This window comes from Leucopleurus acutus (genome assembly GCF_964270905.1).
Source record: "Leucopleurus acutus genome assembly, chromosome: 4".
NCBI lineage: Eukaryota > Metazoa > Chordata > Mammalia > Artiodactyla > Delphinidae > Leucopleurus > Leucopleurus acutus.
Window position 1 is genome coordinate 107,662,074 of NC_139146.1, and position 25,304 is coordinate 107,687,377.

At 37.5% G+C, this 25,304-nt stretch overlaps 1 protein-coding gene across 1 annotated transcript in view; it reads right to left on the reverse strand.

Annotated features, from left to right (window-relative positions):
* Positions 1-24,234, reverse strand: part of GC (GC vitamin D binding protein) — a 40,259-nt gene extending 16,025 nt beyond the window's left edge. Inside the window, exons 1-6 of the mRNA XM_082838784.1 lie at positions 23,995-24,234; positions 6,043-6,112; positions 5,318-5,450; positions 3,009-3,220; positions 1,739-1,871; positions 1,344-1,438 (exon numbers count right to left, since the gene is read on the reverse strand). Coding sequence (XP_082694910.1) covers positions 1,344-1,438; positions 1,739-1,871; positions 3,009-3,220; positions 5,318-5,450; positions 6,043-6,112; positions 23,995-24,052 — 701 coding nt within the window. The 5' untranslated portion in view covers positions 24,053-24,234. The remainder of the gene's footprint in view (positions 1-1,343; positions 1,439-1,738; positions 1,872-3,008; positions 3,221-5,317; positions 5,451-6,042; positions 6,113-23,994) is intronic.
* Positions 24,235-25,304: the final 1,070 nt, after the last annotated feature.

The window sequence follows — 25,304 nt, forward strand, 5'->3', positions numbered from 1 at the left end:
ATCAAAGTGTGAGACCTCCAACTTTGTTGTTCTTTTTCCAGATTGTTTTGGCTATAAGGAGTCCCTTGATATTCCATATGAATTTTAGGGTGATTTTTTTTCTGTTTCAGAAAAAAAAAAAAAAACCATTGGGATATTGATAGAGATTACATTGAATCTGTAGATTGCTTAGTATGGATATTTTTACAACATTCTTCCAATCCATAAGCATGAAATGTCTATTTGTAGTTTTGATTTCTTTTAGCAATACTTTGTTTTCATTAAATATTCTTTTAAAATATAATTATAACAAACTGTATGGCATTCTCTCATAAATGGATATATCATGATTGATTTAAATGTGCTCTATTAGGAAATATCTAAGTTTTTCATATTTTAAAAAAAATATGGCAGCAATGTTTTTAGCTAAATCTTTGTCCACACTCAGTGATAGTTCCTTGGAGTAAATTCCTAGACACTAATGCAAGTATAAATTTATGATTAAGACATATATGTATATTGTTATAGGGGGTTTTATACTATGAGTTCCTATGCTCTGCATGCCAAATACTCTAAATGCAAGGAAAACTAAAGGGAAGTTTTACAGAAGATGCCGTTTAGTATTTCAGTAGTTCTAATGGAAGATTATTTTTTAAAGGACTCATGAAAGTAATTTCTATGCCCTTTGGGGGAACCTTAAGATCTGGTGCCAGCATGAATTCTTTCATTACCATTAGAGGAAAACACTTGTGGATCAGAGTAAAAGGAATTAAAGAGACTCTAAATACTGACGATATAAAGCTGGCAAATCTAGATGTCTGAGAAGTTGAGGGAAGTGTAAACATAGAAACTGTCAAAGTTGTGAAATTAACAATAGCCATACAAAAATCAAAGTGAAGCTTATAAACAAAGTAAGTAATTAGAATAAATTCATGAAGCTTAAGAGATGTACACGATAGAGCACAAAGCTTCATGTAACAAGAATTCAGGAAGTTTTTTCCCAAGGAAAACCTAGGCAAAGCAAGTAACACGTGATGAATGAAAACGATTGTTTTTGCTCATGTGTTTGTAATACATGCTAATATGAATACTGAGGAGATAATTTCTAGTGGTCTACCAGTCTTCCCATATGAGCATATGGAAAAGGTGGATTAAAATCAAATTATGTTTTAGAAAAGTTTTGTTCCTTATTCTTATTTTGTGTAGAGAAAAGAAAAAATAACTGGGCCCTACTTGAGGATTATTGGAGCATAACACTATGGTCTGTATCTTCTATTACAAACATTTTCTTAGAGAATCCTAATATTATGGATCAATAGTGCAGAAACAAACAGCTATACATGCTGATGGTGCTAAATCTTTACCTGAGCCTTGATTTCTCCTTCCCATAAGCAGAGTATTGTGAACAGATTCTATTTGACATTGTGGTGAGAAGTGATAAATGTTTAAGCTGAAGTCTCTAGAAAATAAATGAGAGAATGTCATTAGATGGTCAGGATCCATTGAAAGCAGTGTGCAGGAATGGCCAAAAAGAGACCATTTGGACTCCTTTTGATGACTAGAAAACTGAATTCTGACCAACGGAACTTTTTCCCCAGAGGTGATTGTGTGTTTTTTCCAATTAACAAAATACGAAAGAGGCATTTTAAAAACGTTTACGGATTCCAGAATCGGAATCTTTCTAACATTATTTGAAAGGAACGGCATTAATAGAAGAAGAAGAAAAAAGAACATAACTATGTAACAAAATGACACTTACCTCTTTCAAAAAGCATACTGTTGGGTTTGGTGAGGTACAGCACAACCCTACCATGGAGAGAGAACTCTTGGTGTAACTGACTAATAGTGTCAAAGGAGCTTGTCCATAATTAATGGAATATTCATACATAAATCTGTGGGGGGAAAAATAGGATTGGTCAAAACATTTGTGGGAAACAGTCTTTTTCAGAAGTATTTTGATGGAAAAAGGGTGCATGTTAGTTGATAGTTATAGTATCTAAAAAGCACTAGGGATTTAGAGAAAGGGTTATAATACTAGTCACTTTTAATCAATATCTTCATTTAAAAAATCGTTTCTAAATTTCCATGTAGATTACTTGGGAGGGGTCATTTGTCCCTTTATTCCTTTAGCATCTGCCATATGCATGGCCTATGGTAGCTGCTTATTAACGTTGGTGGAAAAAATTGAAATGAAGGTAATGGAATTATCTTTCATTATCTGTTTATTCTAGACAATTGCTGTGTATAGGCTTGTTTGTTGAAATTATTTTAATTTTTGTGAGCATAAACCAGTAAGTGTCTAAAAAGACTGAGATCTTAGGCAAAATCCTCCCTGAATTTACAGGGATGGGCAAGCCAACCAACTTTTATGAAATCACGATCTTGATTTCATACTTCTAAAGCCAGTTTGAATGATGTTGCTTTTGACTTCTGTGTGTGTATATATATTTTTTCTACTATCATAATTTTTTTACAACTTTATGATCTTCTGAGAGTAAAGAATCAATATATAATCGGCTCTTCATGAATGTTAAACAAGAAGGTAAAAGTAATACGTCCACTAATGTGGTACAACAAGTGTCATGTTCACAAGTGTTTCTGGGAATGTACTGTAAGAATGAAAAACTGTTTATTTCTTATGCTCTACTGGAAATTAAATACTTGTGCACAGCAATAAAATTCTATCAGATGGAGTGTGCAAGGATCCCTAACATAAGAGGAATCACAACAGCTGCTGTCAAATACTTGAACGTGTCATGTGGACAGGGGATCCAAGTGAGTCTTCTTCAGATACTAGAACTAGGATGAGAGAGGGTAGACGCTTGGGAGAGTTGACTTCATCTCCATCTGAGAAAGCTATTTGTAATAGGCGCTGACAGAGATGGGATGTTGTGGGTGACAGTCAAGTTTTCGTTACTGGTAATTGTCCGGGTTGCGGTATAAGAGGTGCTTATATAGAATAGGGGGTTAGATTAGACATGTATGTTATTTTATGCCCTGAAGTTTTACATATGATGAAAGCAGCTTACTGATCAGCAAACCCCTTGGGATCTTTCCTGAATGCCTCACAGATCTCATCATTTGTTGGCTCTACATAGGTAGGAAATTCTTGTGGCTGGTGCTTCAGGGCAGCCATACAGAGTTTCTTTTCAAGGCCCTCTTTGGTGCAGCACTCGGGAGTTCCTGGGTGCGCTGGGAATGGAGAGTCACTTTCACAGGACTTAGCAGACAATGCTGAAGTCTAGAATGAGAAAAGAAAAGTAAACTCACATATGTGCAAGTTTCCAGGCTTATAGTTCTCCATTTAGTATAACATCTTAGTCTTAAATTTTAAAATTCTCATTAGTAACAAACTGGCCATGACAAGCTGCATTATTCTAGTTATAGGCTAGTACAGGGTCTTATGTTAAGACTCAGAGTAGGACCAAAAGAGAACCTTCATTAACAAGTTAACTGTATATGATTGCAGCTGTTAGAGGTTTGATCCTCTAGTACAGTGTTTATCCACAGGGATATTAACATCTCTAATGGGGATGAGGGAGGTCATTTGAAAAAGCTCCATTGATTCTGATGTGATCTCCCATCTGTATTCTGTTCTAAATACCGCTAAGAATGGGGACCTCCCTCTTCCCTCCTCTCCTCCCTTTGTTAAATGACCAGGCTCTTAATCCTTGACTGCTTTCGTCTTCAACATTGATTTGCATTCTCCTACTCAATGGTTCTTTAGCCTGCTTTTGCATCAGTGTATAAAAATAAGAAATGCCAAAAAAAAAAAAAAAAACCAGAAAAAAAGAAATACCTGGGCTGCATAACACAGAAATTCTGATCAGTAGGTCAAAGATGAGGCCCGAGGGCCTGTTTTTTCCCCAAAGTCCCAAAGTTTATTCTCCTATGCATCATGGGTTGAAGCACTGGTACAACTTAATTTACTGCCTCCACAGTGGTACATAGATACGTGTGGGCAGACTAAGCCCATGGTAAGAGTACCACCAAAGCAGCTGTAGCAACAAAATGTTCTTTTTGGAAAGAATTTGATACGTGGAATAAAAATGTGGAGTAGAAATAGTCCCATGGAAATAGAAATAAGTCCATGGAAAAAATTGGGGATTTACATGGGAAAATGATTTTGACATCTTTACAGTTATTTTATAAGATATCTTTTGAAGATAAAACTTCTAAAGATCTTTCCTATCGATGAAGGAAAGCAAAGCAACATGATGAATCATTTATGTAAACCAAAAGTAAACAGTGAATCTTTTCCCATTTCTTTCCCTGGCAACTTTCCTATTTTTCCTTTTTTATTACCCCCTTTCAAATAAAAAAACAAAGTTTACAAAGAAAGTAACATATTTGTAGAAAAAAAAATTGCTTTGTAAAGCAGGAAAATGGTGTTATCCAAAAAATGTCAATGCTATCTCTGTTCTTATGATCTGTCTCTAACAATCTTGGATGGGTTATGACCAAACATTTCTGGTCAAGGGTTGGGTTAGCAAATATGTAAAACAAAATGGAAATAAAAATGTGTTCTGTTTTTTTGATGGTAGTTGGTAGTTTGCCTGTTTATTTTAAGATAGTGCAGAAGGTTGTGTTGAAATGACATATTTGTGGAGTTGTTGGTGGGAGAAAACGATAAAGTTCTTAGAATGTAGATAAGGTCCAGGTAAAGAAATTAATAGGTAAGAGTCATAGAATATATTCTAATTAGATCTTTGGAGCATTGTGTCTGTTGGCTAACTGTTGAAGTCTTGAGCAATGAGACATTTGTCTGTAGAGGCCTTTATCAAGATGCAGCTAAATGTCATTTTTATTCTTCCGGATGACAGTATCAGTAAATTGCTAGAAACACCTGTAGTTTCACATTTTTCAGCTGTTGTCTATATTTTGAAAACTGTCATTTCAGCATTTTTTATTTCTGCGTGTATACTCTAAGGTAGAAAACGCAGAACTGTGTGTGTATATACAGGGCAATTTTTGAACCCCCAAATAACTTGAAACCAACACTAAGTTTTTCCAGGGCACTTGGTACCAGTCTTGGCATGATACAGGTATGGGTATTGGTAGGCTTCTAAGATACACAGAATATATTAGAATTATTTCAAGAGGTCCATGAATTAATAATACACACCCCAGTTTTCTCATTTGAACCTTGTAGGACTAATGGGCAGAATTGGTTCACTATACCAGAATAAATTTGGACTCTAGGATAATAGACTTCATATCTCCCTCAAACTTGGAGTAGGTGGGTTGCTGTCTAAAATTTCCCCAAGATATGATGTAAAGGCCTGTCTTGACCCCCTTCTATGGGCCAGCATAGACATGGCCAACTACACAATCCTACCCTGTTGTCGTAACAGTCAGGGTCGGCCCCCTCAGCACAGCAGGCTTCTGTCAAGGAGACAACTTCATTCACAAGATGACTGATCTGTTCAAAGGTAGCACTGGGAAATTTTCTGCTGTATAGGACCATTGACCTGAGGAGAAATGGAAGTCAATGTATGCAGAATTTTTTAAAGTTTTCACATTTGCACATATTTTAATATGAAATCTATTCAATTTTTTAGTGGAATATTGCACCCATGTTCTTGACTAATGAAAATATGACATTGGCTTTAAAAATAAGTTTATCTGGAACAAAGATGCATCTTGTAACAGTAGAACTTGGGTTTGGGAGTTCCATCAAACCAGCCTCATGTTCTTTCCTCTCTCAAGCCTCCCCAAATGAACCTTTCCTTTACCTTGCTGCCTTTGTTTGCCAGCGTCATAGCATGTACTATTTGCCTTTTAATTCACCTTAGAAAACTATACTTACTTGTTTTCTCAACTCATTAGTATACTTGTAACAAATTCTTAGACCATATTAACAATAGTTCAGCTGGAATCTTTGGATGTCCTCCATTTGCCTGACATCTCTGCCCACTTTGACCCTGGGGCTCTATCCTCTTAATCTTAATGGAGATCTTAATGGAGATCAGTTCAGTCCCTGACACAGAACTGAAGATACCTCACACTTAGCTTCATTCAAGGTCAGGTAACTAAGAGAGTGAGCGAGTACCTCATACTTACAAAGATGTGAAGTCATCTTTTCCCAGGCTGGCGAGTTCCTTGCAGACTTTATCTTTCTCATAATCTCGACCTAGGAACCAGAAATATATATTAAAAAAGTATCTTTTTCCTTTTAAATGAATGTTGCATTAAATGTATATATACAAAGGGATCTTCCACATGACTCATCAATGGTGAAAGTAGCATTTTTCTCGATACCTAGATGCAATTACACTTTTTGGTGCCTTTCTGTTTTATCACAATGGATCAAAATTTGATGGCATGCTATAAACTTTAATGAAAATTAAAGAAAATAAGAAAAAGAATTAACTATAGAGGGCAGACAACAGAAGCAAGAAGAACTACAATTCTGCAGCCTGTGGAAGGAAAACCACATTCACAGAAAGATAGACAAAATGAAAGGCAGAAGACTTTGTACCAGATGAAGGAACAAGATAAAACCCCAGAAAAAACAACTAAATGAAGTGGAGATAGGCAACCTTCCAGAAAAAGGATTCAGAATAATGACAGTGAAGATGATCCAGGACCTCGGAAAAAGAATGGAGGCAAAGATCGAGAAGATGCAAGAAATGTTTAACAAAGACCTAGAAGAATTAAGGAACAAACACCTAGAAGAATTAGAGAACAAACAGAGATGAACAATAACTGAAATGAAAAATACACTAGAAGGAATCAATAGCAGAATAACTGAGGCAGAAGAATGGATAAGTGACCTGGAAGATAAAATAGTGGAAATAATTACTGCAGAGCAGAATAAAGAAAAAAGAATGAAAAAAATTGAGGACAGTCTCACAGACCTCTGGGACAACATTAAATGCACCAACATTAACATTATAGGGGTCCCAGAAGGAGATGAGAGAGAGAAAGGACCCAAGAAAATATATGAAGAGATTATAGTTGAAAACTTCCCTAACATGGGAAAGGAAATAGCCACCCAAGTCCAGGTAGCGCAGAGAGTCCCAGGCAGGATAAACCCAAGGAGAAACATGCCGAGACACATAGTAATCAAATTAATAAAAATTATTGAAAGCAACAAAGGAAATATGACAACATACAAAGGAACTCCCATAAGGTTAATAGCTGATTTCTCAGCAGAAAATCTACAAGCCAGAAGGGAGTGGCATGGTATGTTTAAAGTGATGAAAGGGAAGAACCTACAACCTTGCTGGATGTAATATCCAGCAAGGATCTCATTCAAATTTGACAGAGAAATCAAAAGTTTTACACACAAGCAAAAGTTAAGAGAATTCAACACCACCAAACCAGCACTACAACGAATGCTAAAGGAACTTCTCTAAGTGGGAAACACAAGAGAAGAAAAGGACCTACAAAAACAAACCTATAACAATTAAGAAAAGGGTAATAGGAACATACATATTGATAATTACCTTAAATGTGAAAGGATTAAATGCTCCAACCAAAAGACACAGGCTTGCTGAATGGATACAAAAACAAGACCCATATAGGTGCTGTCTACAAGAGACCCACTTCATACCTAGGGACACATACAGACTAAAAGTGAGGGGATGGAAAAAGATATTCCATGCAAGTGGAAATCAAAAGAAAGCTGAAGTAGCAATACTCATAACAGATAAAATAGGCTTTAAAATAAAGACTATTACAAGAGACAAGGAAGGACACTAAATAATGATCAATGGATCAATCCAAGAAGATATAAGAATTATAAATATATATGCACCCAACATAGGAGCACCTAAATACATAAGGCAACTGCTAACAGCTATAAAAGGAAACTGACAGTAACACAGTATTAGTGGGGGACTTTTAACACCTCACTTACCACAATGGACAGATCATCCAGACAGAAAATTAATAAGGAAACACAAGCTTTAAATGACACAATAGACTGGATAGAGTTAATATTTATAGGACATTCCATCCAAAAACAGATTACAGTTTTCAAGTGCACATGGAACATTCTCCAGGGTCACTTCTTGGGTCACAAATCAAGCCTTAGTAAGTTTAAGAAAATTGATATCATATCAAGCATCTTTTCTGACCACAATGCTATGAGATTAGAAATCAACCACAGGGAAAAAAATGTAAAAAACACAAATACATGGAGGCTAAACAATACGTTACTAAATAACCAAGAGGTCCCAAAGAAATCAAAGAGGAAATCAAAAAATACCTAGAGACAAATTACAATGAAAACACAACAATCCAAAACCCTTGGGATGCAGCAAAAGAAGTTCTAAGAGGGAAGTTTATAGCAATACAAGCCTACCTCAAGAAACAAGAAAAATCTCAAACTATCTAATGTTACACCTCAAGGAACTAGAGAAAGAAGAATAAACAAAACCCAAAATTAGCAGAAGGAAAGAAATAAAAGATGAGAGCAGAAATAAATGAAATAGAAACAAAGAAAACAGTAGCAAAGATCAATAAAACTAAAAGCTGATCCTTTGAAGGTAAACAAAATTGATAAACCTTTAGCCAGACTCATCAAGGAAAATAGGGAGAAGACTCAAATCAATAAAGTTAGAAATGAAAAGGAGAAGTAACAATGGATACCGCAGAAATACAAAGCATCATAAGAGACTGCTAAATGCAACTCTATGCCAATAAAATGGACAACCTGGAAGAAATGGACAAATTCTTAGAAAGGTATAAACTTCCAAGACTGAACCAGGAAGAAATAGATAATATGAACAGACCAATCACAAGTAATGAAATTGAAACTGTGACTAAAAATCCTCCAGGCTTCCCTAGTGGCGCAGTGGTTGAGAGTCTGCCTGCTGATGCAGGGGACACGGGTTCATGCCCCGGTCCGGGAAGATCCCACATGCCACAGAGTGGCTGGGCCCATGAGCCATGGCCGCTGACCCTGCACGTCCAGAGCCTGTGCTCTGCAACGGGAGAGGCCACAACAGAGAGACGCCCATGTACTGAAAAAAAAAAAAAATCTTCCTACAAACAAAAGTCCAGGACCAGATGGCTTCACAGGTGAATTCTATCAAACATTTGGAGAAGAGCTAACATCTATCCTTCTCAAACTCTTTCAAAATATAGCAGAGGGAGGAACACTTCCTCAATCTATGAGGCCACCTTCACCCTGATACCAAAACCAGACAAAGATACTACAAAAAAAGAAAATTATAGACCAATATCACTGATGAATATAAATGCAAAAATCCTCAACAAAATACTAGCAAACAGAATCCACCAACACATTAAAAGGATCATACACCATGATCAAGTGGGATTTATCCCAAGGATCCAAGGATTCTTCAATATACACAAGTCAATCAATGTGATACACCACATTAACAAATTGAAGGAAAACCATATGATCATCGCAATAGATGCAGAAAAAGCTTTTGACAAAATTCAACACCCATTTATGATAACTCTCCAGAAAGTGGGCAAAGAAGGAACCTACCTCAACATAATAAAGGCCATATATGAGAAACCCACAGCAAACATTCTCAATGGTGAAAAACTGAAAACATTTCCTCTAAGATCAGGAACAAGACAAGGATGTTCACTCTCACCACTATTATTCAACAAAGTTTTGGAAGTCCTAGCCACAGCAATCAGAAAAGAAAAAGAAATAAAAGGAATACAAAATGGAAAAGAAGAAATAAAATTGTCACTGTTTACAGATGACATGATACTATACATAGAGCATCCTAAAGATGCCACAGAAAGCTACTAGAGCTAATCAATGAATTTGGTAAAGTTGCAGGATACAAAATTAATGCACAGAAATCTCTTGCATTCTTATACACTAATAATGAAAGATCAGAAAAAGAAATTAAGGAAACAATCCCATTCACCATTGCAACAAAAAGAATAAAATACCTAGGAATAAACCTACCTAAGGAGACTAAAGACCTGTATGCAGAAAACTATAAGACACTAATGAAAGAAATTAAAGATGATACCAACAGATGGAGAGATATACCATGTTCTTGGATTGGAAGAATCAACATTATGAAAATGACTGTACTAACCAAAGCAATCTACAGATTCAATGCAATCCCTATCAAATTACCAATGGCAATTTTTACAGAACTAGAACAAAAAAAATCTTAAAATTTGTATGGAGACACAAAAGACCCCGAATAGCCAAAGCAGTCTTGCAGGAAAAAAATGGAGCTGGAGGAATCAGACTCCCTAACTTCAGACTATGCTACAAATCTACAGTAATCAGGACAGTATGGTACTGGCACAAAAACAGAAATATAGATCAATGGAACAGGATAGAAATCCGAGAGATAAACCCACACACCTATGGCCAACTAATCTATGACAAAGGAGGGAAAGATATATAATGGAGAAAAGACAGTCTCTTCAATAAGTGATGCTGGCAAAACTGGACAGCTACATGTAAAAGAATGAAATTAGAACACTCCCTAACACCATACCCAAAAATAAGCTCAAAATGGATTAGAGACCTAAATGTAAGATCGGACACTGTAAAACTCTTGGAAACATAGGAAGAACACTCTTTGACATACATCACAGCAAGATCTTTTTTGACCCACCTCCTAGAGTAATGGAAATAAAAACAAAAATAAACAAATGGGACCTAATGAAACTTAAAAGCTTTTGCACAGTGGAGGAAACCATAAACAAGGCGAGAAGACAACCCTCTGAATGGGAGAAAATATTTGCAAATGAATCAACGGACAAAGGTCTAATCTCCAAAATATATAAACAGCTTACGCAGCTCAATATTAAAAAACAAACAACCTGATCCAAAAATGGGCAGAAGACCTAAATGGACATTTCTCCAAAGAAGACATACAGATGGCCAAGAAGCACATGAAAAGCTGCTCAACATCACTATCAGAGAAATGCAAATCAAAACTACAGTGAGGTATCATCTCACACCGGTTAGAATGGGCATCATCAGAAAATGTACAAACAACAAATGCTGGAGAGGGTGTGGAGAAAAGAGAACACTCTTGCACTGTTGGTGGGAATGTAAATTGATACAGCCACTATAGAGAACAGTATGGAGTTTCCTTAAAAAACTAAAAATAGAATTACCGTATGACCCAGCAATCCCACTAATGGGCATATACGCTGAGAAAACCATAATTCAAAAAGACACATGCACACCAATGTTCATTGCGGCAGTATTTACAATAGCCAGGTCATGGAAGCAACCTAAGTGCCCATCGAGAGATGAATGGATAAAGAAGTTGTACATATATACAATGGAATATTACTCAGCCATAAAAAGAAAAGAAATTGAGTTATTTGTAGAGATGTCGATGGACCTAGAGTCTGTCATACAGAGTGAAGTAAGTCAGAAAGAGAAAAACAAATATTGTATATTAATACATATATGTGGAACCTAGAAAAATGGTACAGATGAACCGGTTTGCAGGGCAGAAATAGAGACACAGATGTAGAGAACAAACGTATGGACACCAAGGGGGGAAAGTGTAGGGGGTGGTGGTGTGATGAATTGGGAGATTGAGATTGACATGTGGACCCTAATATTTATGAAATAGACAACTAATAAGAACCTGCTGTACAAAAAATAAATACAATTTAAAAATTTAAAAAATATGGTCTATATCAAAAAAACTAAAAATAAACAAAATGAAAACAAACTCAGATACAAATGGTGGTTCCTTGCTGGTACTGGGGGTGTGGGTAAAATTGGTGAAAGAGATTAAGAGATAGAGGCCTTCGGTTATAAAATAAGCCATGAGGATGTAATATACAGCATAAGGAATATGGTCAATAATATTTCATAACTTTGGGGACAGACGATTATTAGACTTACTGTGATCATTTCATAATGTATGCAAATGTCAAATCACTGTGTACTACACCTGAAACTAACATAATATTGTATGTGAACTATATTTCAATAAATTTAAAAAAAGAATGAACTAATATTGAAAGCACGTAAGTCAAAATATGTATGCCAACTAGTGAGTCAGAACCTACTGATATAGCAATCATTCTTAGGTCCCATCTTTATAATAATGCTCAAATAAATAAAACTTTTTATTCCTCCTTCCTTTCTTTGCCTCAGTTTCACCCAAGGCCTCAAAAGAACAAAGAACAAAAAATAAATGGAGAATATATCTACCTTCCGAAGTGAAGAGCTAGGCCCAGTAATGCGGGCCTTTAAAAGGTGGGTGTGAGCACTGGTGTTGCCTCCCTTGCTTCATTACCCACCTCCAGACTCTCTAAAGGAAGCTTAGGAATTCAGCTGAGGAAAAAGATGGAAATTAGGCAAAATAAGTTTTGGAGAAAGTTGTCAATGTGGTGGGTTTGGGAGAGTGGTGTGAGAGTGCATCTCCTTACTTCAAGCATAGTAAGAAGGGCTTCAAAGAAAACACTCAGACCTTGATAGGTGACCCTTGGAAGGTGGGGTACAATGGACAGGTGTCTGATTCAGACTGGAGAAATCTACGAGGTTAGAAAGGCTGGTTAAGTGGCCTGAGGCAACAAAGGAGAGGGTTGTGAGTGGGAAGTTCTGCTGTGGCCTGTGTACCTGATATAGATCGAGCAGGAGAACAAACTGTCCTGGAATCATCCTATCTTTTTTTTTTTTTTTTAAGATAGGGAGACATTTATCTAGAAGGCAGCAGGCTACCAAAAGTAGGACGCCTCTGTGCAGATGCAGATAACTTGAAAATCAAAGGGAGGTCTTAAGGTGCCAGCTGGATGGAGAGATCCCCAGGGATGATGGGGAAAGAGATCTCCAAAGAACCCATGAAGAGAAAATATCAACTCTGAACATCTCCTGTAACCAGAGAAAACACCACTATCTCACCAAGCTGCCCATTTGAATGAGTGTTTGCTGCTGCTTACCTTTCCTACTAGCTTTTCTTTTCCCTGTGTTAACCCTGGAGGAACTAAAAGCAGCCTAGAGAGTAGCAGGAAGAAGAGAACAGGCAGAGGAAAGTGTATGCCTCCCTTTGCCACTAAAGGCAGTAGGACTGAAACATGCCTGACCTGGGGGAGTAGCCTCAATTTTAAATGAATTTACAAATTTTTGACTTTAACCAGACAGTCCCATGGCTGTTAACAGGTGGTTATTTTGATGTTCAAAAGGACCAGAGGACCTTATATGAGTGATCAGAAAAATCATAGAACCTACTCTTAAGTCCATTCGGGTGGTTGGGAAGAGCTAGTTTGCACAGGGGATGAGTTCTTTATTGATGGTGAGACCCACTTGTTCAACACACCTGTTACATATACAATAGGTGGACGCGTGGAAGGCAGCCAGTGTTTTTCTTCCCCGATTCATCATTTATGCAAGAAAGTCTAGGAAATTTGCCAACATTTTGATGCTATATCTTTCCAAAAAAATGTAAGAAGTATAGAAATGGCCCAGTTCCTGTTCTAAATGGTTTTAACATTTAGTAACTTATCCTCCTGGATTTAAATATTGGGAAATCCATCTTGGATGATATGATGGCAATTACTGGTATGCATTTTACCCCCTGAATGTGCTCGCCTCAGCTCCATGGATGAATGAATATACATAAGGCAGAGTAGGAATTCTTTTTTTTTAATTGGAGTATAGTTGATTTAAAATATTGTGTTTCAGGTGTACAGCAAAGTGATTCTGTTATACGTATATCCACTCTTTTTAAGATTCTTTTCCCATATAGGCCATTACAGAGTACTGAGTAGAGTTTCCTGTGCTATACAGTAGGTCTTTATTAGTCGTCTATTTTATATCATATGATATTGCTTATATGTAGAAATTCTTGTTTTATGGTTTGGAGTGGAGGTGGTAGTGGCTGGATACTGGCTGGGGAAGATTTTGTTTTTTTTTTTTTTTTTTCCTTTTAAAAAGATTCTCGGGACTTCCCTTGTGGCGCAGTGGTTAAGAATCCACCTGCCAGTGCAGGGAACATGGGTTCGATGCCTGGTCCGGGAAGATCCCACATGCCATGGAGCAACAAAGCCTGTGCGCCACAACTACTGAGCCTGCGCTCTAGAGTGCCCATGAGCCACAACTACTGAAGCCCACATGCCTAGAGTCCGTGCTCCGCGGCAAGAGAAGCCACCACAGTGAGAAACCCGCACACCGCAATGAAGCGTAGCCTCCTGCAACTAGAGAAAGTCTGCGTGCAGCAAAGAAGACCCAACACAGCCAAAAAAAATTAAAACTATAAAAAATAAAAAGATTCTCTTTGGGATTTGTTAGAATTCATGTTAAAAATGCCTGATTTCAGTGAAAATGGCCTGTAGAGGAAGCTGTTGTACCCTACGTCTTTCAGGTGGACTGTTCAATGCATATAACTAAGGTGAGAAGTCAGAATTGAGGGACAAAGACCTTTTTAAGTGGCAATTTCTAATAAGGGACCAACTCAAATACCATCAAAATCACAAAGAAGGTGGATAAACCTGCATGATCAAATCGCACATTATCTTGGAAACTAGGACAAGACAGTAGGATTGATAGTGGCTTTTTATACTCTATTGACTGAGAACCTTCATATCTAGTATATTTTCTGTAATTTATTGACTTGTTTACAAGGTTGGATATTGTCACAGTTTCAGAAGGTCAAAATAAGGCAGATATTTTCTGTTAATCATTAATGGTATTCAGTGGGACTGAAGATTAGGGCACAGGGAAAAAATTTAGGGTAGAGCTGTCTTCCTGTAGTGAGAAGATGTAGTATTAGGATGTCAGTGGAGTTTTATATTGCTCCTGGGTAGAACTGGGGAAAATGGCTGGCAGTAGATTTTAGTTCAGTGTGAGAGAACTTTATAACTGTGGCTAATTAATAACTGAAATGATGAACAGCTTTTTTTTTTTTTTTTTTTTTTTTTTTTTGCGGTACACGGGCCTCTCACTGCTGTGGCCTCTCCCGTTGCGGAGCGCAGGCTCCGGACGCGCAGGCTCAGCGGCCATGGCTCACGGGCCCAGCCGCTCCGCGGCATGTGGGATCCTCCCGGACCGGGGCACGAACCCGTGTCCCCTGCATTGGCAGGCGGACTTTCAACCACTGCGCCACCAGGAAAGCCCTGAACAGCTTTTTGAAGTGAATTTGTTTTGTTCTTAAAATATTCAAATGGAGTTTAAATAACGGTATGTATTAGATTCCTGAATTTAGTACACAGTCGTATCCTCATGATCTTTGAGATCACTTCTAAAAGCTTACAAAATCACCCCTTTTAGAAACAGTAAGAAATTATACAGAATCTTTTTTCTCCCAAAGCTTATGGTTTCAAGCCACAAAAAATACTCAAATAAGAACTCCTTTGTTCTTAATGCAAAGGAAATAACTTTGCTTAATAAACTCTCCCTATAAAACTGCAGAGGTCACTTTTGTTTTATTGTCACCATGCAAAATGAGAGCCTGCATTCAAGGGGGGCACCTCTGAACATTTAAAAAAATATTTTTGTTTCTAACTTTCCAGATTTCTCACTTCATTAAGAAAGTAGAGTTTCATTCAGTGTGCTGAGAACGTGAGTGCATGTGAATATAGTATAAGTGGAAACTACAGTTTATCTCCTGATTTAATTAAAGCTATTTAAACAACTGAGATTGCACAGAAACACATTAGAATCCATGGGTGTTATGTACTGCTTTAGTTAGAATGCAATGACAGAAAACTGGGGAACTAGATCAACTACACAAGACTTAAAATGGTTTTGGAACCATTTTTGCTGGAATATTCAGTCTTGGGCAAAACAGAAGCAAGGGAAAAAGCCCAAATAGGCGTTGAAGAAATTCAGAATTAAAATATGAGGGTAAAACTGCTCTTACAAAAGTAACCTATAGAGGAAGCCATTGCACCATGTATTTTTCAGGTGGATTACTTGAAATATTTCTGATTAAAAAAAATTCATCTATTCATTTATTCAAAGAGAAGACCTGGAGCTGAACTGGTTAAGTGAGTATGTTAATCACTTTCTCATCTTCCAAACATAACAAATACTGAACTTAATTTGCCATGAGATTGTTCTAAATCAATTCCCTATTCCATGGAGTATTGCTTAATGTTTTCACACCAGTTGAGCTCACTTTCATTTATATAATTAAATCCTATATCAAATGAATTGTAAATGACTTACTCTGTTCTTTAATGTGCCATGTGGTTATGAAGCGGGCAATCTGGACTTTGATACGGCACTAGTAAATATTGGCATAATCCTAGTGACACTGGCGAAATCATTTTCACATTGTGACCCCTAAACACTCAATGTTTACAAATGTCGTTAACAGAATTGTTGCTTTTTGCAATAGCATGTCCCTTTTCTGTCTGTATTGTGAAACATTTTGGTAAGTTGTGCCTAACTCTGGACTTTTGAAAACATTTGGTTTACTTTCGGGAAATCTTTACTGCTTCATGCATCTCTCCTCTCCCAACACAGCTGACGATCCTCATTCATACATGCAACGGACATGTCTTGAAGACTTACTCTGTGCCAGGCATTGGGTTCAGTATTGAATATACACTAAAGAGCAAAATCGACACATCCTTGCCCTTATGGAACTTTTAATCTAGTGGGGATAGACAATATGATACTCATTGTTATGGTACAAACTTTACTAAAAAGGGTATTTTGAATGCTTTAACTATTGTTATAATCATTCTCTAAAACGAGTTTGGTCCTCTAGAAAAGCTGTTTGTATACCGGGAGCAATGGTTGGAGCCTATATATGTTGTGTTGAATAAAAACGCTTATATAGGATGCTAGGAACTGTCTTACGTTGCTATTTTCCTATTCTGGAGAATCATGGGCTTTCAGAACTGTTGGGCATTTATATTTTTGAAATTTTATTCCTTTGACATTTTTATTCCCATTCTGCACTGACAGACTCATCTATGTCAGAAAAGGTCAGTGTATTAGTGCGTTTTTTTTTTAACTTAAAGAATATGGTTTGTAGTATTCGTTCAAACTAGGTGGGCTACATATTCAGAGTAGTGGTTTTAGTTGAGAAATTAAATATTGTTGGGCTGGTTTAGGAAGTTGCCCTGATTATTGGAACTAAAGAAAACTGCCGATATGTCATTAGAAACATTGTCAGCGAAGAAGTGGTATTCAAATTAGTACTTTTATTTCATTTTTCAGGCTTTTTGGGTCTCATTTCCGTTGACATTTTAAATCACTATTAAATAAAGCATTGATCTGGTTTCATATTGATGTTTGCAAGCCGGGGTGCAGTTTTGAGCTTAAGTCAATAGAAAGTAAACCTAGAGTTCTGCATGACATCTATAGATTAACTATCTAGAGGAAATTAACTGTACCTCTTAGGATGCCATCAGTGGAACATTTCAGATGTTGAAAATTCAAAATCAGTAGAAGATATAGGGGCAATGGGTCAGTTGCCCCAATACTAAAATTGCCGTAGAGGATGGCCTCATAGACTCACTCAAATTTGATGCCTTTGGTTTCAACACGGGTGGTAGCCCATATAGGTGCTACACTCACCAAAGTCCCAGAGGAGGCATTCTTCCTCCACACAACTCATTCCATCTCGCTTTTCCTTCACAAGTTGAGCACCCTGTCATCAACAAATGCTTTTGCAGAGGTGAAGATAAGGGAGCAAGTTGCCCTCTCCCACCTTTGGCATGAGTGAGGGTGGTGTCTTTGGTATCCTGAATTGGAAACTTAGAATGCATTACAGGGCTTAGTTTTTAAAACAATATAAGAATAAATAACATGATAAAGCACATACAAGAAACTTGAAAGCCACCAATACTTAAGGAACTGAGGTCTGATATTAGAGATAAGAATAAGAATACAACACCAATAGCAGAAGTAGTGATCATTGCCATGGAAGAGATTGAAACAAAGCATATGAACCCATGGAATGGAAGAGAGCTTTTAGAAAACCTCATGAAAGGAACTATTACTTGAAGTGGACCATGAATGATGGGCAGGATTTTAACAGGAATAAGTGAATTTGGAGAGGAATTTTAAGTGGAGAGAACATGAAGAAATATCTGAAGTTAGAAGATCTCCAGTCATATCTGGAGAATGAGTAATCCAATAAAACTGAAGCAGTGGAATTAAATACTAGAAAACTTGATCACCAAAGTTTTACTTATTTTTCAAGGTAATGGGGTATCTATTGAAATACATTCATGGAGAGGAATGACCAACTCAGAGCTGTACTCAAGGAAGAGTAATCTTGGGATCTAAGAAAAATAGTACCTTGTTATTAAGGCTGTTCTGTGAAATATGTTAGTCTATGTAAAAATGCCTAGCACATCTCCTGCCTAACGTGGTAAAAACACAATGAATGTTAGCACCTCTTCTTACAGTAAAATCCAGTGATGATACCTATATGCCCTTGTGATAAGGATCCCATGTGGCTTGCTCCAGTCCTTCTCTCAGATGGTAGGCTAAATTACTTTCTGGTCAGAAGGAAATGGAAGAGAATAGAAAAGTCCCAGGAAGCATGGAAATGAGTTAACATGTAACCCAGTTATCTCCTGGCCAATTCTCCCTGGATCTGACCAATGAGATGATAGTCTATCAACAGTGAGATGCTTTCACTCAATGATCCTTTCCTTGGGGAAGTTCCAGCCTGTCACAGAACCCAGAAACCTACAGTATTAGGTTTCTATTGCTACTGTAACACATTACCACAAATGCAGTGGCTTAAACTTACTGCTTTACATTTCTACTGGGTAGACCGACACAGGTCTCACTGGGCTAAAATCAAGGTGTCAGCAGGATTGTGTTCTTTCTGGATGCTCTAGCGGAGAATCCACTTCCTTGTCTACTCCAACTTCTAGAGGTGGCCTAGCATTCTAGGCTCAAGGCCTCCTTCCTCCATCTTCAAAGCTGGCAACTTTGTGTCTCTTTGTGCCTTTTCTCTTTAGTGACATCATCCTCTGATTCTGTTTTGCTCCCTTCTTTTGATTACTTTGGCCTCACTCAGATGATCCAGCATTGTTTTTCTACTTTAAGGTCTGCTGACTAGCAACCTTTATTCTGTCTGAAACCTTAATTCCCCTTTGTGATGTGAGCTAACCTCTTAGCCCATTCCAGGCATTAGAACGTCAACATTTTTGGAGGATGCTCATTCTGCCTAACATACACATTACTATTTAAGCCTGAGGTTGTACCCACCGTCACATGACTCCAAACAGAGACCAGAATTGGGGTGGGTTTGTATCAGACAGTCTGATAGCTAGAATCCCACCAGTCAGCTATACATGTTCACCCCTAGCATTTCATTTACCTTCCCAACAGTGATCCTAATTTTTATGTATTTCATTTTTGGACTCTACTTACCAGGTTATGTCAGGTTTTGCCTTGTGTTTTAATATGAATTGATTGGGGAAGGGATGGGAGGTAGGGATTTTGTTAGGGAAGCCACTACAATAGCTGGGTGAAGGTTAATAAGGGCCTGCACAAGGACAGTATAAGAAAGTGGAAATGTAGTAGAAAAGAGCCAGTGTTCCCAGGCTTTGAGAACTAGATCTATGCAGGGGGTAAAGAAGACAGACAAAAGGACCACTGAGGAGTTTCGGTACAAGGCTGACGTATTTTAGGGCTGAAATTTATAGAATATAGAAATGATTGGATACTGATAACAAAAGTGTATAAAATAAAATCCAACAGTGCTCTACAGGATTGAACATAAATGATTTAGAGGCGATAGTGCCAGGAAAACAGGAAGTTAGAAGACAGAGCTAGTTTCATGGAATAGGGATGAACTGGGATTTGGATCAGCTGTGGATGACCGTGGTGGACAGAATGAATTTCACTTACTTCCCCCTAAATTGGTGTCAATGATTGGCTCTCTCTTACACTTATTCTAAGATTAGTGAAAGTATTTCAGGTATGTGTCTCATGAGAGGCAGCAAAGCAGTGATTTTGAGTGACTGTAAACCCAGTGAACTGATGTAAAATCCTGATCCTGACACTTAACTAGCTCAGTTACTTTGGATAAGTTACTTAACCCCTCTCTTCCTCAGTTTTCCCCATTTATAAAATGGGGATAATAGTACTGAGCTCATCATGGTGTTGAAAGGATGAAATAAATCTATCTGAAAGATTTTAAACATGTTAACATATTGTAAATAAACTAGTAGCTATTTTATTCGATGGATAAAATCTAGTGCCAATGCTTCACAGTGGATACTATATATAAAACTTATAATGAAAATAACAAAAGACTTAAAGTTTACTCCTTCCAGGATATATATTATGTGTCCTAGTTGATATTTAATTTTCCTTAAAGACTCAAAACTACCTTATGAGGTAGGTACTCTAATAACCTTAGTTTTGTGATTTTACACACAAAAACCTGCTACACATAATATATGGCAAGTAGTGTTCTAAAACTGAGAATTCCAGCAAGGAACAAAAAGTCCTTGATTTCGTGGAGCTTACATTCTACATCTTACTTTCATTACAATAAACAAATGAACAGCTGGTAATAAGGTGATGAGTGCTAAAAATAAAAGCAAAATAAAACAACAAAAACAGGGTAAGGGAATAGAGAAAAATGGAGTAGTAGGTGCTATTTGAGGTAGATTGGTCCAGGCAAGTCTTCTCTGTATGTGAACTTGGAGCAGACAGAGGGGATCCATGTTGTAAGATGAGTGAGGTGCTAAGGCAGATCCCTGGGGTGCAGAATACAGAGAGTGGGAGCTAGTGGAGGCCAGTGTGGCTGAAACAGAGTGAACTGGGGGGAAATAGAGAGGAGGGTAGCAGTGGGCAGAATAAAGAAGTTAAGTGACCATAGATACTAGGGGGAGGGTAGTCAGTTCCTTTTAAGCATTTCTTCATCTTCTTTCTGTATAGATCAACCTTGTGACCTGTTAAAGTATGCTTACTCATCCCCATACCCCATATATGATGGTGAATTCATACTGGCATTGCACCTCATAGCAATGAAGCATAATTTTGCTATTAGGTTAACATTGCTTTTTGTTTGTTTGTTTTTGCGGTACGCGGGCCTCTCACTGTTGGGGCCTCTCCTGCTGTGGAGCACAGGCTCCGGACGCGCAGGCTCGGTGGCCATGGCTCACGGGCCTAGCCGCTCCGCGGCATGTGGGATCTTCCCGGACCAGGGCACGAACCCGTGTCCCCTTCATAGGCGGGCGGACCCTAAACCAGTGCGCCACCAGGGAAGCCCTAACATTGCTTTTGATGATGAAGTTAGCTGCCTCTTTGACTTCAGCTCTTCCTCCTTTCCTCCTTTCCCTTCTCAGCTAAGCCTCTTTAATGCTTTTACTCTGGGTGCTTTGTGAACTTGGATCAGGCCGTATTTGTTCCTAGCTCAGGACATTTGCCCCAGAGTTCGTCAGCTTGAAATATACTTCTAGATATTTGCATGGCTGTCTTCTTTTCATCATGTAGATCTCAAATCCTATGTTGCCTCCTCAGTCACCTGAGGAGGTGACTAAGCACTAAAACAGGCATAAAATTATGCTTATTTTGCAGAGAGCATATACAGACATATCTGGGAAAGTATCAATAGAATATCTTCTTATTCTAAATTACTTCTCTTTAGCATTCTGTACAGCTGTGTTCCTGAATCAAACTGAGGGCAATTTTGTTTTTCACATGGCTCCTGATGAAGGGGTGGCAACTTGTAGAAAAGAGAAACAGTGATTCAGTGGTGGTTTGGAAGATTGGGATGAAACATATTGTCTTAGGGCTGTTTCGACAGGTAAGTCGAAAGGGAGAAGGAGAAATACAGCTTCCTCCCCACCTCAAGGGGAATTGACTTTCTTCTTGCTATTCGATACCATGTTTAATAAAATTATGCTGAGAATGAAATGCTTAAAGCAAAAGGAAAATGTTCTTGCCAATAGCTCTTATAAACAGCAGTGCTTTGCTTCCTGTAGCATTATTTCTTTGGTAATTGTGTAACAATTGTGTAGTAACTGTGTAGCCTTCTTGTTTCTTGGGAAGAGGGAAAGATATGATTTAGATTAGTGCTTTATCCATTTCAGTTTTGAGTAAAGAAGCCAAGTGGAGGCAATTGGCAAACATAACTTTCTTGCCTCTCACAGGGTAGCTAAAGTGGATATTATAATATCATTTAGATTTGGCATATTTGGTAAGCCCGTCTCTCTCAAGATGTACCCAAGGGCTTGTGAACTGAATCCCCAATGCCATTTGATAGAAGAGGATGAGCCTGACTGGAGCTAACATTCATATTATATCCACTTTAGAACTGAGGTTTTCCAAAGACTGCTTCCATGGGATATAGGCATTTTAGGAAAGAGCCCATGCGTTTGGGAAACTTTATTGTTTTGAATAAAGTTAAATTATCTTGTTTTGATTTCTCAGAACTCTTAGGACAACAAAAACATTGATTATGAACCAACCAAGAAAGACTAATGTCTGGCTTATTTCTTAAATATGTTTGTCCATAGAAACATATTTCCAAAATGAGTCTTGAAGGAAATACACCTTGGAAAAGAGGTTCTAGACAAATGCTTTGGGTGATTGGTCAGCTCTGTAGAACTAGGCAGAGAACTGCAACCCAAACCAATCCTCCAGCATCCAAAGTTCCTCTCAACTCCTTCAATCTGTACACTTCCTGCCAGGAGTGAGCACACCTAGCTTCCAGATAAAACACTGACTTGGTATTTCAGTTATGCTCAGGTATTACAGAACAGAGGACTGATGGGTCAGGACTACTGTCCCCAAATATTGGACATTTATTATGTAGGTAATTGTACTTTATGTCTCAGGAGTCATGATCTGACCTATGGAACATAGGTAATCGAGTTCATTGTGAAGTTCAGACCTTCAAGGGAGCTTACTTGAAGTTTTTAGCATCTGTTTCATCAGAGGCTGAGTGAATACTAAAGGATGTTGAAATAGAGGTTGCAGAATACTGTTATTCTCCAAAGCACTGTAATTCTTTGAAGTGAAGCCAATGTACATTTATTGAGTCAGTAGTTCAAAATGGCACATTATGGCATCCACATATAATCCCAGGACATAACCATTACTGGACTTTCTGTGTTTTGAAAATCCAGATCTGAACCTACTTCAGGAGGACTTTTCAGGTTCAGATCTGCCTCAGGGAAACCATGGGTGAAGGAGTAAGCTTTCAGGGTTCCTTGGGATCTGGGCTATTCAGAGGTCTTGTAAGGGACATGAATAAGACAAAATTTAAAATAATTTAATGACAAAAATGAGGGTTTTTTTTTAAAAAAATGTAAAAATAAGGTCAGGAGTAAGGTTATTCTTGTCATAATTAATAACTGTTAATTCCTGGGATACACGCATTTTATTCCACTGGTTAAATGTTATTAATATGACTTGGGTAAAGCGGTTAACTGGAAGCACTACATGAAAATTTTAATTTTTTGAAGCCGGATGAATGCAGATTCCTTTTATAAGCATTAAAGAATCAGCCAGAAAGTAAATTGGAACTGATTATGAATTTCACAGCTTGGGAACTTATAAAGTTGTATATTGCTCAAAGACGAAGACACCATGTGATGAATGAACTTAATGAAAAATATAGCTCAGAGACCTTGATAGTCATATTTCTTAGCTAATGAATTCTTTTATGTGAGATATTTTAGAAACTATAATGCGTTTTCAAATATTACATATAGAGGATTCCTTGAAGAAGATCAAAGAAATCTGTTGACTTCATCATTGATATGGTATATTGTACTCTCACTGGCAATGAATATTTGAAGTCTGAAAAAGCTCAGTGATGGATCATAGCCTCCATTTGCATTCTCCTTTAACAAATTAAAAAATTCTAATTTTGAACCATTTTTTAAGATCTTGGTTATCAAGAAAACAGGGAAAGTGACAAATTATATAGTTTTTCTTTCTTTCATGGAATTCTTATCGTGACTTCTTGGCTATTCTAATTGAACACTCTATGTGACATTTGAGCTCAGATTAACCCCCCTTTGATTCCTCCCTCTCTCCCCAACATATGCACTGATTCTTCTGTTTTTCACCTTGTGTATAATTTTTAAAATGGTAACAAAATTAGGCTAGTTGAGAGTTCTTGTAAATGGTCACAGCACTGTAAGTCTTACCTCTCTCTAGAGCATGCACAAATGCTACAGCAAGCAGGAAAACCAGGATCCTCTTCATTTTTCTGCCGGCAAGTCCTGTAGCACCCCTGTCTCCTGTATGTTACCCAGTTAAAAAAAAAAAAAAGGCATCCAAAAATAACCAATTCCCTTTTACTAATAAGATTCCTGACTGTGAGCTAATCAATTATTAATCTCTACATGGAAGGAAGGGCAGTCATCCTTGGGCCACAAGAGATAAAATATCATCAATCAAGGCAAATAGACAACCTGGGGAAAAAGTAGTGGAAAATCTAGGAGATTTTAATCATTAACTTTGTCAAACTGCAGAAGAGTCAGGGTAAATATAGATTTTTTCCCCCCACTTCTGCTTTTTGCTAAAGCTTATCTAATGTATTTATGGGCACATTTTCCCTCCCTCTTTCTGTGTTGTCTTTGGACATTCCCTACCCTTCTCATGTGTATAAATGGAAACTTGGAGGTGTCTCTTTGTTTAAACCTGCTACAAATAAAGATTATCTTAAAATATCGCAGACTAGATGTTTAATAAGGGCAAAAAAAGTGAGAAACCAATTTATCACAATTGCTCACATCCATAATTTTAATGCTATATATTTTATTGAAGATGATTGGGATAGTACTTTATTTTTATGTGTTATATTACACAAATATATTTCTAAAGCACTGACATACATATTAGAAATAACCCTTGAAATCACAATAGTTAGTGGCAAATCTTGGACTCCCCATAGCTCATTTAAAGTTCTTTTTACTAGTACTATACAACTAGTATATTTTAGGATAATATAACTTGAGAGTACACAGTTGGCCTTGTAGAATGCAGAATCCACCATCTTCATTTTACAGAAGAAGGAACTAAACCCCAGAGATTCTGTGGCTTGCCCAGAAAAGCACAGGTAGTTGTCGTTCATTCCATCACTGGAAACAGGTCAGCATCTTGTTCTTGCAGTAGTCATCTTTTCAGGAAACAGGGTCAGATAAGGGTTGGGTACACCAGCTCTGGAATCAAATCCCTACTCAGCTCTTATCGGCTATATAACCTTGGAAAATCATCTCTCTAAGCCTCATCACTCTCCTATGCAAAATGATGATAACTTCTAGTACTTCTGTTACAAGAGTGTTGTGAGCTTAATTAAGATACTGTGCAAGGTTTACCATAACAAATACATGGTAGCATGCATTAATGTTAACTCTTGCTCCTATTCTAGTTATTGCCCCCTCTTTTCACTGGCTCTCCAAATTTATAATATCTGAGAAGGTTATTGAAGCTAATGAGGCCTAGAACTCAGTGG